Source organism: Dermacentor silvarum, chromosome 5 (assembly GCF_013339745.2).
Source record: "Dermacentor silvarum isolate Dsil-2018 chromosome 5, BIME_Dsil_1.4, whole genome shotgun sequence".
NCBI lineage: Eukaryota > Metazoa > Arthropoda > Arachnida > Ixodida > Ixodidae > Dermacentor > Dermacentor silvarum.
This window is the reverse complement of record NC_051158.1, coordinates 172,864,438-172,876,794: the sequence shown is the minus strand read 5'-3', so window position 1 is coordinate 172,876,794 and position 12,357 is coordinate 172,864,438. Positions and strand designations below refer to the sequence as shown.

At 46.8% G+C, this 12,357-nt stretch overlaps 1 protein-coding gene across 1 annotated transcript in view; it reads right to left on the bottom strand.

Annotated features, from left to right (window-relative positions):
* Positions 1–12,066, bottom strand: part of LOC119454578 (zinc finger protein 211-like) — a 52,643-nt gene extending 40,577 nt beyond the window's left edge. The window contains exons 1-3 of the mRNA XM_037716475.2: positions 11,797–12,066; positions 11,328–11,455; positions 6,260–6,469 (exon numbers count right to left, since the gene is read on the bottom strand). Of these exons, the coding sequence (XP_037572403.1) occupies positions 6,260–6,455 (196 nt within the window). The 5' untranslated portion in view covers positions 6,456–6,469; positions 11,328–11,455; positions 11,797–12,066. The remainder of the gene's footprint in view (positions 1–6,259; positions 6,470–11,327; positions 11,456–11,796) is intronic.
* Between the last annotated feature and the right edge of the window lie 291 nt (positions 12,067–12,357).

The window sequence follows — 12,357 nt, the reverse complement described above, 5'->3', positions numbered from 1 at the left end:
TTCGAGTGTGCCATATTTCTTTTTTACAATCGCCCCCTGGCTGAAAAAAGAGCCATCCTGGCAACCTACGGGGACGACGATAGGATTGGCTCATAATAGAGCTTGAGACTGTCTACGTGAACAATTTCACATCCACGGCAATGATGGTCATTTGGGCTTATCTGTAGCTCAATAATGTAGTGGACGGGCAAGGTTTGAGCAATGATAGGATAAGGACAGTCAAATTTCGGGAGAAGTTTGGTTATAGGTGGGACTCAGGGACGCCCGAGAGATTCGGGCGGGAAGGTGCTCATTTTGGCAGCAGCGAGCTGTGCACTTTGCGTGTTACGAAGACGGCATTTAAAAATCTGCCTGGTTATCTCGAGTTTCTATTATTGTTGCCTGATGGTAATAAGGACATGATTTGCACAAAATAAGGAAATCTGCGGCAGCAAGGCTACTTCGTATCATGCGATCTGACGGGTGCAAAGGTAAAAAAGTTTCGAATTGTCACACAAGCTGTGGAATACTGAGATATGGTAACCCATGGAAGCGAATGCCGCCGATCTTGCTGATGTGGCAAGACTGGGTCGCGTGGGATTACCGGCTCCTGGTAAAGTTGCAAGGAGTTTGAATATGGTTGACAAATTGCATAATACTGCTAAAAGCAAAATCGTTATGTTTTTATGGTAGGGATGAGGGACGTGAAGGGATGGAGTCAAAGCAGAGTGGCGTATATCGCCCTGATAACAGGGATGCAACCAGCGCGGCTGCTCTGTCGGCCTGACAACAGCATGTGTCTGGCGCAACGAAGCCTCCTTGCCAGCTCCGTGGGGAATCGAACTTCAAATAATTTGCTGCGGCACGAAAAGTGGTTCACAACATTAGAAATTTAGCACATCGTAAGCTAACAGACTTGGGCTGGGACTTTTGAAGTTATCAGGCATGATTGCATCAGAGATTCTACCGTAGAGACCAGAATTTTCAGCACCTGTAGGTGGCCGCCATATATTTGTCATGACGGTGATGATGGTGAGGGGGACTGCCGGAACGGTGCGGGCGGCAGCGGGCCCAAGTGTTTGCAGTTGTCAGCCGCCTGCGATGGCTGGTTCCAAAAGCGCTGCAGCCGTCTTGTCGTCCCTAAATGCCGCTAAGTGTGTCTTCTTTAATGCAATCACATTTCAGATAACAGAAATACACCACGGAAACTTTTTTAGTGAGAGCTCTCTGCAGCACCGTCTGCTTCACTGCAGCTGCCACGTCCTTCACTTGACCAAGCTTTTTTTACGAGATCTGCCTAACCATACACATTTTTTTAGGGCTTCAAGCACTGCACAAGAGATACTAGAGGACATCTAGTATGTATACAGGGGTGGAATTGATACGGTGTGGTTTGGAGCACTCCTGGGAGCAGGTAAATTGCAGTTTTGGAGCAGACTGGGAGCAACTAAAATACCGGTTCAGAAGAGATAGAAGGGGCATATCAGACTTTATTTTGCATTAGAGGAGCATGTATTGTACCTTAAAACGATGAACATCGTTAAAAAAAGAGGCTCGATTGCCTTGGACCATTTTATAGGCACTGGACCAATTTTAATGAAACTTATTGCATTTGAGAAAGAAAGTTAAATTCTAGTGAAGGTTGGAAGCGGAATCTTGATGCCAATTGGCAAGTTCGAAGAAAAAAAAAAAAATAGATGCACGACGTTTACAAATTTGAAGCTCTGCTCCAAAAACAGATATCGCAGTTTTGTAAATTGCATCTGTAAGAGCATCCAAAGTGGACAAATTTTATATATCAATTTAAATCTTAAGTGAATTTGTTACACTGTTTACCAGGATTTTGCAAAAGTCGCACTCACATACTAACGGTACATTGCAGAGCAGTGTATTATACATCATTTTTGTCCGCTTTAGATGTACAATTAGATGCAATTTACAGAATTGTGTTATCGTTCTTCATTTCCGAGTTACACAGCTGTAAGTTTCATAGTATCGTTTTCTGAAAAGTTGCAATGTTTGACAATCTTTATAAAAAAAATCTATGCCTAAATCAAAAATACGCTTCCGCCAGTCTCTAGATTTTAACTTTATCTTTTAAATGCAGTAAATCTCATCATTGGTGCAGTGGTTGCCGAGAAAAACTATTTCTCTTTTCTCATGTACAGTATAGACCACTTATAACGTAACCGCTTATAGTGCAGGACCGGATATAGTGCGGTCTTTTCAGACTCCCGTTAATTTTCCCATAGTACTCCATGTATACACGTATTGCTTATAGTGCAGTTGCGGGAAACAAAATACCGGTTACAGTGCGGCTGCCTGGGAGTACAGAAGTCAGCAGAGACGGCAAACGCTCCCCTCAAACGGGCGCCCCAAGGAGTGCTCGAGGAAGAAAGAGAGAGACGAAGTGGAGGAGAAGGGAACGTGGTGCGAACGAACAGCCAGTGAGGCTGAAACCAGAACCTTGAGTGCGAGTCGTGAAATATCACAGTGCAAATAGCGAGCAAGGGCCACGAAACTGCCAACGCCCGCCAACGCTCGCTTCACGATAACGGCAGTAAACGAAACTTCAGGGAGGGAACGGGCGGTGCCGGCACGGCACGGCGAAGGGCGCACGTGGAGACCGTGGAATGTGAGGGAGGAGGGCGGCAGGGAAGCGGATTTCGCCTCGGCAACTCCGCCGCTTCGGTGGCTCCCCTCGCCCTCCCTCGTAGCTCCCTCACTTTCGACTGTCACCGTGCGCGCCCGCCGCCGTGCAGGCGCCGCCGCTACAGCCGGCCCGGCGCCAGCTCCCCGAAGTTTTGTTTTCTGCCATTATCGGGAAGCGGGCGTTTGCCGGCGTGGGTAGTTTCGTTGGCCGGCCTGGGACAGCGCCGCTGCTTCCCTCTGCGCCGTAGCCGCAGCGTGCAAAGTCAACACGTGACTAAAAAGTAGCTAAAGCATAAAGCAGAAAGAAGGGTTCACTGTCATTTTCTACGCATGGCTGAGACGTCGGCACGTACACGCATGTTCCAGCGCAACGCAGAATCGGCGACCTTGCCATTTGAGAGAGGGTGAAATTTCCACTGTGTTTTTATTTATTTCTTTTTCTTATTTTTTTTTTTTTTTTTGGCGTGCGACATTGAGGCGTTTCTCCTAAGCTTTTACTCTATGGCGTTGCCGGAGCAATGCCGGTCGAAGGTGGTGCCACGTGATTTGGTTCGAATTAACGAGATTCAACTGTAAATTGAATGCAAACGTTCTAGCCGCATTCCTCGGTTGTCGCATACGCATGGCGGCTCGGTGAACATGTTTTGCATGTGTGCGGGCCTTGAAAATTGTTGCTTTGGTTATAGTGTGGTACCACTTATAGTGCAGATATTCGCGACTCCGGCGACTTACGTTATAAGCGGTCTACACTGTATTTAGATAGGAGTCCCGGAGCTAAAGCTTCCTCTTAAACCCTAGAATGCCGTAACTCTTACGCACGCACTCTACAAGCAGGGCTGCTACACCTGCGAGCGCAGAGAAAAGGCCTACCGGTCTACCGCTCCCGACGCCGCATAGCTGGCTACACGCTGGCTGGTGTGCTTTACACTTTTGCGAGTGCATGCTTAGTTTTAGTTATACAAAATAGCAGCAGAATATTATTTACTTTTGGCCATTTTTCAGTCCTTGAACTTCCCGAGGACCGGCGCACAATGATAGTCGCCACTAACTTCACGAACCAACACGTATGAAGAAGAAGAAAAAAAAAAAAACCCTGGCTACAGCCACATCGTAATAAGAGTGAATTGAGCTAGCCAGACAGAAGACGCGCTTGCCTGTAACAGAAACCGAAACTACGTAAAGTGCCCTTACAGCGGAGCTGTTAGTCGACGCTTCGGTTCTGTGTAGTCTGTCACGTGACAATAGAGGATGAGAGCCACGACGATGGGAAGGTATGCCTCGGCGCGGCCTCCTCCCCATGGAGCTTTCCGGTCCGCCGGGACCGTGCGGCCGCAGTAAAGCGCGGCTCCTCCACCTCCTTACCCTCCCTCCTTAGAGATGTCCGCTACTGGAAGACTGCGCACTTCCTTCCCACTCCCTGCCTTTGCATGCACGAGCCGCGATTGCCGGCTGCCCGTCGCACGCTTTCACTCGCACATACCATACAGCGCGCGGCCATTTTATTGCCTGTGGACTTCATAGAGAACCTCGTGGCAAAACACCTATAAACAGTCTACCAAAACGAAGACAGCCACAGCTCCGCTGTTTCAACAGATTTCACTTCGTGGAACTGGCTTCAGTTTTTTTTAAAGTAAAATTTCCTGCATGGTGCAGTGCAGCGCAGGGTTTTATTTTTGGCTCAATTGGCAGGATAGCGCAGGAAAACTCAAATGGAGCAGAATGGCGCAATTGGAGCAGGAATTCCACCCCTGGGTATACCTTGCATTTTAAAAAATGAGTATTATAACTGACAGCATGCTACCGTGATAAATTGTGCCTCATTTTTACCCTGCTTTGTCATCTTGACCACCTACGATTTTAGTGTACCCCGATCGTTATGAGTACAATAAAGTTATTTTCTATGTTATGCAAGCTGCATGCAGTCACAGGGAAAGCTAAAGCTCCTATGTGCTTATGTACGACTGGGACGCGAAGCAAGTATGAGCAGAATTTCACATTGACAATGGACACACACAGCAACATAACCAATCATTGGGCCAGTGCAGTCTGCACGAGATAGAAGCATTCAGTATAATATTGCTGCCAGTTACAGGTGCTTTATTGTCTCCCTCGCAGTCAAATGAGAACACACAATAATTTGCCTATCCCGGTATGCCATTGCTGAAGGGAGTACCAGCTCTGTTAGGAATGGCTGAACATGCTTCTCGTGTGGCTCAGCGTAAGCATCGCACAATTCTAGCAGTTCAAGCATCCACACATACTGCGCGAAAGAAAAAATCAAGTTAGGCATTGACAAGTGCCCAGCCCTGTTTCTGTGCAGGCTAGCCATAAGCTGCTTTCTCTTTTTGCAGTCACAAGTGCTCAAACGCAGCTCAATCATGTGCATGAAAAACACAGGACACAAAAACCACCAAGCTCCATGCAGTCTTGTTGGTTTGCCGTAACGGAACAATCGCCGCGCAAGTTACGAAGTCAACACGTGCACCCAAAAGCTTTCTGCTTACATATCTTTAGTATCCAAGATACAGTTTTGGGTACGGACTGACCCCTGTGAGCTTTCTGTTCGGAAAGTGAACTGAGCGGATACAAAATAAAGGCTCCGGAAAGGTCTTAAACGGCACCACACAGTGACGTCTTAGTCTCAACATTGTCATACCATTGTCATCATGCCATCATCATCCTACTAATGTAATCATTCCAGCATTGGCATACCATTGTCATCACAAAGGGGTGGTAAACCAATGATCATCATGCCGTATCCGTCGTGCAATCGTGGTGATGCCATCATGGTCGTTATATTGTAGCCATTTCTTCCTAGTGACTCCCACTGTCATCATTCCATGCCATTGTATCCATTTTAGCATCGGCACCCTAATGTCATCCCTTTGTCGTCATTCCCTTTGTCACCCTGTTGCCATTGTGCATTGTCATACCTTCGGCATCACATCGCCAAGCCATCTTCATACCATCATCTCATGGTCCTCATGCCATCGTCTTGATATCATCTTTGTCACTCCTTCGTACTGCCATTCTCATTTTTTAAATAGTTATTGGTGTGTTTGTTCATCTTCATTTTCTATTGCGATTTGAGTGTTGTCATGCCAGTATCTTCATGCAAACATCACCATTCCATCATTGACGTTGCATCGTCATACAGTCATCTTCATGCCATCATGGTCGTTGCGTACGTCCTACAGCCATCCTCATCCATCATGGTCATAGTGTCATCGTTATCTTCATGCCATCATGGTCGTTTTGTCGTTCCTCTGTCATCAAGCATGTCATGTGTATGATCAAAAGTTTAGGTTGAGCGAGGAGGTTCCTATTCAACATGTATCCAACTACCTCATGTGGTCACTACTCACAAATGATCACTAAGCAGGATCAGCATTCTCACAAACAGCAATGAAATATTCACTTAAATCGATTCGCACAGCGCGTGGGATCCATGGATCTTGCATTTTGCCTAAATCAGAATGCAGAAAAGAATCGCACACCTGCTTGCTGACTTGTCCCTCAGCAGTAGAAGGTCATATACACTTGAGAAGGTCATACCAGGCAGACTTGGCCCTTTACCATAAACTCACACAAGCAAGCTGAAGTAAGAGAAGTGCCGGTAACTGCCTACCTGAGGTCGAGCTTGACTCATCCACCGCCTCTGTAGTCTGCACGCTCCTCGACACGCTCTGTGCTTTGAAGGAGCACCCGACAGACTTGTCGGCTAGAGGCACGCAGCACTGCGTGCCGGCCTTGACCCGACTGACGACCTTGGAAGGGGCCTGGCATGCCACTATGGCAACAGTGATGCATTCACCAAGATTCATTGCATTTGTGGGGCCTGCAGAAAATAATTGCAGCGATTGCAACATTGAGAACAAGTGGCAAATACAACAACAAAAATGATGCAGGGGCAGAATACAGTGTAGCCATTGAACTCAATATAATCATGTTGGTTTCAGTAGCACAAAAAGACTACAAGGGACAATCCACACCAAATATTTGAAAGCAGGGCAACCTTTGTCTGCACATGGTTTACGACTGCAGAACATCAGGCATAACTTCAGCTCACAGATTTTAAAGCTATTGGTGTAGTCCGACTAATGCAAACTAATTACAAGATACCAAGGTCATTGTCATCTACGCAGCCTTTTTAATGTCCATCGCAGAACGAAGGCGTCTCTCAGCAACCTCCAATTGCCCTGTCTTGTGCCAGCCGATACCATCCTATGCTTGCAAATTTCCTACTTCATCACAGCACCTTATTCTCTGCCACCAGGTATCTGCACTCTTCATAATATTCATCACATAAAACATCACAACGAATATTGTCCCTTCCATTGGTACCCCTTCACTCGCCCTAATAGACAGACCACTGATTACCTGCCCTACACACTACAGGTACGTTCAATACGCCTGCACCACTGTGAACCAGTTGACGGCGGCTCACGAGAAGTTCAGATATTGTGCAGCTCGATTTCTGCAGTGCAGGCGTTATGTAATGTTCTACTAATGTGCACAGAATGCGTAAATTTGAGACGTCCTGAACTGCAGATATAATCGGCTTCTGGGGCATAAATACACACCACACTTGCGTAGATACATCAGACGTGCATAAGCGGGGTTTTAAAGGCGCTCGTGCCCATGTGCTGCGTCGTCAGCTGCGCTGCTGCCGCGCACCTGTACGCCTGCACCAAGGCGGCACCGACAGTGGAGTGGGTGCAGCAAAATCATGAACCAGCCCTGCACCTTTTGAAACAAACGGCGTGGTTCAGCGGGCGCCATTGCTGCACTGCTGAAACGAATGGAAGGATGCAGCACCTCGTGAACTGGTTCAGGCGGTGCCGAATATTGGCTGCCGAATTTTACTTTTATAGCAATAGCATTCTTTGGGAACTTCATCCAGTTTGTGGTATGTACGTATGTATTTATGTATGCATGTATGTACATACGTATGTATGTTTGCATCTAACCCCTTTACCACCAACTAAGGCCACTGGGTAGCCCATGGTTGAAGAATTCAACAGAAACCATCTCACGATGACTGTCACAATGACGTTAATGCGTTTAACGACACAACGTACTGCAGTAGGACTTATCTTTCGTGTTTTGATAATGACAATATTTATTGGCATCCCCTTCGAAATGGGGCAGGGACAGTCATCTAGCCTGCTTGATTTAATCAAGTCTTACTACATCAAATGGTGCCACTGACAAACTGGGATTTGGAGAAATTTTTGGAGCAGCAAAATGTTAATTTTGGAGGAGTTTGGAGCACCCAAAATGGAGATTTTGGAGCACTTTAGAGCAAATATATGCCAACTGCTTGGGCATATATTCACAACTGGCATCGACCAATTACATGGACATCAACATTTCAGACAAGCTCGATTATTCCGACTACTTCGAGGCACCATCACTGGCCCATAAGTTTCGATACGTTAAACATGCCATTCAATAATGCGGACTACGGCTGCACGACTGCATGCTAATTGGACCACTGAGTTTTGGCTTTGATACATTGCTCACATTGCTCCGGCATGGCCGTCGGCTATGTTGCCGACACCTCCTGGACACTAAAACTTGAGGAGCCCGGTTAATCCAGCACTGACTGCACCCAAAATGAAGGATAAGCGAACCCCGGTAACCCATTCATGAGTCCCGCAGTAATGGTTCCGCACGTCCAGCATTTGTTCATTCACATAATAAATACAGACATGGTCCCCGCGACTTAAGTTGTTTAAGCGGTGCCGACTCTACCTTTGATATCTGTGTTGACGGGGACAATGATCGTTGCTAAAAAAAATGGCGTCATTCGGCTATAACAGCACGGTCGACTTCTGGGCCGCCATGTTGTAGCAATGCATTCCACTCAATTCTATATGCCACTCTTATCATCCATCGATCTTGGCCGGCTAATACCATTGATAACGCAGGCGGAGCGTCGCTCTTACCACTGACAAAGCGCAAGAAAGAGTGGCATTGGAAAAGGCATCACGGTCCTGCTATATTGCCAGGGGTTGAAGATATAGTGCATGCATTGATTGTATTTTCCACACTCATCCTGTCTGGTCTTCCTTCGTGTGTCCATGTTTCTTGCGCTTTAAGTATCAATCGATTGTACCTTCATCTATCTGTAGCGACAGCATGACAAGGGTAAAGATACAGACTGACCAGATCGTAGGCAAGTGTATGTGCATGCTGCCATGGGTTGACAAACATTGGCTTTATTTTTGGACAATCTCTTTTGGGGGTACTAGAAACATCAATGGAGAACAACGTTCCTGGCAAAGTGCCAAGAATGCCATCACTCGTAGATGCCGATGTGTCTGAAGCTAGTAATGCACAATCATGCAAAAGTGAACGTATCCCTGAAAGTGATCATCCGAGAATATGGCACACTTTTTTAGCCACTCGTGAAATAAAGTCACTTGTTTTCTGCTGAACTTGGATATTTCGAACTGCCAATTATTCGGATTTTTAGGCGGTCCCTGTCGGTACCCAATTATCAGTCGGCGCCGTATATATAATGGGAAGTTCAATTTATTAAGCCGCTTTAATCATGTGCGCTATGCACGTCTGCAGACAACTGCGGCAACACTAATTTTCACAAACTTCAGCTCAAAATCGTGTTTTTTTAAACAAGGTGGCACAGGATAGCTCATTCGGCACAATTTGGTGAATTTGGCACCGGAGTGGGAGCACTGTACATCTATCACTATTTGACCTCGATCTTTTGTATTTAAAACTATATTGTACCATTATCTATGGCCGCAACAATTCCGGTTCTATCAATCTCTTTCCTGGTTTTTTTTTTCCGCTAATACTCCAATTGTCCCTTACTTATCTCGTACCAGTTAATTTTTCTACCTTCTTTGAATCCCAACACTTCTGGAAAGTGGACACTCCCTACAGGTGTCGCTGGATGAATATCCTGGCATGCCATTACGAAGTGCCCAGTCCTTTGCAGGCTTTGTTTCGCAGCACACACATGCCCCATTCTGTGGCGCATATGTGCTCCAGTATTTTCTTGTCCTCGGGCAGCCAGCTCAGGCCTCAAATAGCAAGGCACTCCCGTACATACTTTCCCACCTGATTACTTTTTTGCTGCATTTGTAAATCTCTAAGATTCTCTTCGGTTTCCCTAAGAACACTTGGCACCACCTAGTGCTGCTGCGCATGGCCTCCAATCTGCATGGCACACCAGTGCCTGCAAACACAGAGAAATGCATCATGCGGCAACCGGGCTCCTCTCTCGCGCTTCTTTCTGGACGTGCTGTGCCACTGCCGAGAAATCCGCACATGGCCTCCAGGATGAGAAGCGTGGCGCACCAGTGCCTCCGAATGCTGAGAATGTTCCCTCGTTTGCCACACACCCAGTGGAACATATTCAGTGACCCAAGTTGGCGAGAAGAGCGGCACATACCCACTGCAATCACGGCGCCGCTCACAAAAGCGTTGGCGTTAAAGGAATTCAATGAAAGTGGCACATACCCCGTGCATTTGTGGCACAGCCTGCTAAAGCGTCGGGTTGCCGTCCTTGAGGAATGCTTCTGACACAGGTTCTATTCCACTCAGCATCGGGGAAATTTAACGGGTATTTTTTTTTGTCACTGTAGAGTGGCATATTCCCAGTGACCCAAGTTGGCATCAAAGAAGTTCACTGAACAGCGGTACCTACCCAGTCCCGCATCTACAGTGACACATGTCGCCATGAAAGAGGTTCTTCGAAAGAGCGGCACACATGTAAACACTGCCACGTAGTCAGTGACCCGAGTTGTTCCGACAGTTGGTTTCGAACCGTTCCCTCAACACAGTAGCCCAAAGTGCCACCTATTCGACCATGGACTACCCTGTGGCCCAGGTAAGCGGGAAAACGGTTAGATACAAACATACATACATAAATACCTAGCACCCAAAAAGTGTGTGAAATACTTGAAGAATGCTAACGCATTAGTAGGGGCTCTCATGCAAGAAACGCTGGTGAACAACAGCGGCCCCTTAGAAATATGGGCCAGAGCTGAGAACGACTATGTTGGTAGCTCTCAACACAATTCTTTATCCATTCACGTGCATCACTCATAGCGCTACCATTGCATTGTACCGATACGCATTTATGATTCACCTCCACGACGTCGTACAGATTGACAGAGTCTTGCGACCATAGATCAGACGCTGAGGATGCAATTGAAAATAACAGGGCCCCTCATGCAACAGATGCTGGTGAACAACAGCAGCCCCATAGAAATATGGGCCTGAGCTGAGAGCATGTTCTCTGGTAGCTCGCATAAAAATTCTTCTTCTATGATCTATTGTCTCGGGAGAGCTGGAAAGAAATTTTTTGGATTCATCTTCTAGTGTGTTTTTTGTGATGGCAGTATGCATCAAGTGCAATACAATATTATAAATGTTTTAGCCTACACTATTCCAAATGGAAGTTTAACACCAATGTGGTAACTTACAACGTTTAAATGACAAGCATCCACAGCTTGAATCTGTGAGCAAGCCTTGCCACCTGTCCAGCACGATTATAAGGTGCCATACATCACTCAAACCCCCATTACCCAAATACGCTCAGCAGCACAAGCATTACAAGCTGGCTTTTTCTGCGATGCTCCTAGCACCTTGGAAGGTGCTGAATAAAGAATTGATTGACTGATTAAATCAAAAGCACACCCTTAACAAATGGACATAAGTACCATAGTCTGGACCGAACAAACGAGCAGCAACCAGTACGTGGGGCTAATTGTTGTCAACAAGGCAGAGACAGGCTAGATCCTGGTGGGCCCAACAATTACAAGGTGCAGGCAGAAGAAATCAGCAGAACCTGTAAAGATAGCAGCAGCAGAGTGAAACAAATGAGACAATTGGCTGTGTACACAGCCAGGGAAAGGGGTCTAGGGCATTTAACGAAGTTTCTACCACAACTAGAAACATGCTCCTCATGCGCCAGGGCACAAAAAACGTTAGTAGTGAACAGCACAAGCGTATACTAGGTAGTTCGTGATTTATATTCTAAAAACGGCGCAGACAAAACACCAAGGCACCTAGTGCCTCTGTCGTCTGCCTTCTTGCTGTTTTTAGAATGTCGATTACGAATGCAAAGTTAGAACGCACATTACTTATAAACGAAAGCAGCGGGCGGCTGATTCGTGCGCTCATGTTTACCTTTGGAAGTGCCCGTAGGCGACAGCAGCAGTCAAGTGGGGTTGTTTACCTACTCGCTCACAATGTATGTACACATAGCTTCACACGCCTCCACAGCTGACACAGCTGCTAGGCTTTAAGTAAAGGAAAGAGGCTGTTTCTATCAAATGGAAGGTGCCCACAAGCTGTACAAGCTGCGAGTATGGTGTACTGCAGAGAGTTTCTCACTATAACATATAGTGAGAAACTATATGGTGTACTGCATGGTGTACTGGAACTTGAAATATGTCGTCCGACGCTTCTGCGATGACACCACCAGACAGGCGCTGCGATTGAACGGTGTGCCTGGCGCGCGAAATTCAAATATGTTATGCAAAAAAATATATGAACTGTTAGGCTACGTAACGCCGTCTAAGTTTCCAATCGTGCCTCCGAGACTCCCACGTCCACTTCGCCAGCCGCCCGACAGATGGCAACACCTGTCTGGCATTCTCCCCTGCTTTCCCGTCTTTAGCTTGGAGAGCAGAGCTGAGAGAGTGTCTGCCGCGCTGCCATGGAGGACTGTCGTGTTGAGTCGCGCTA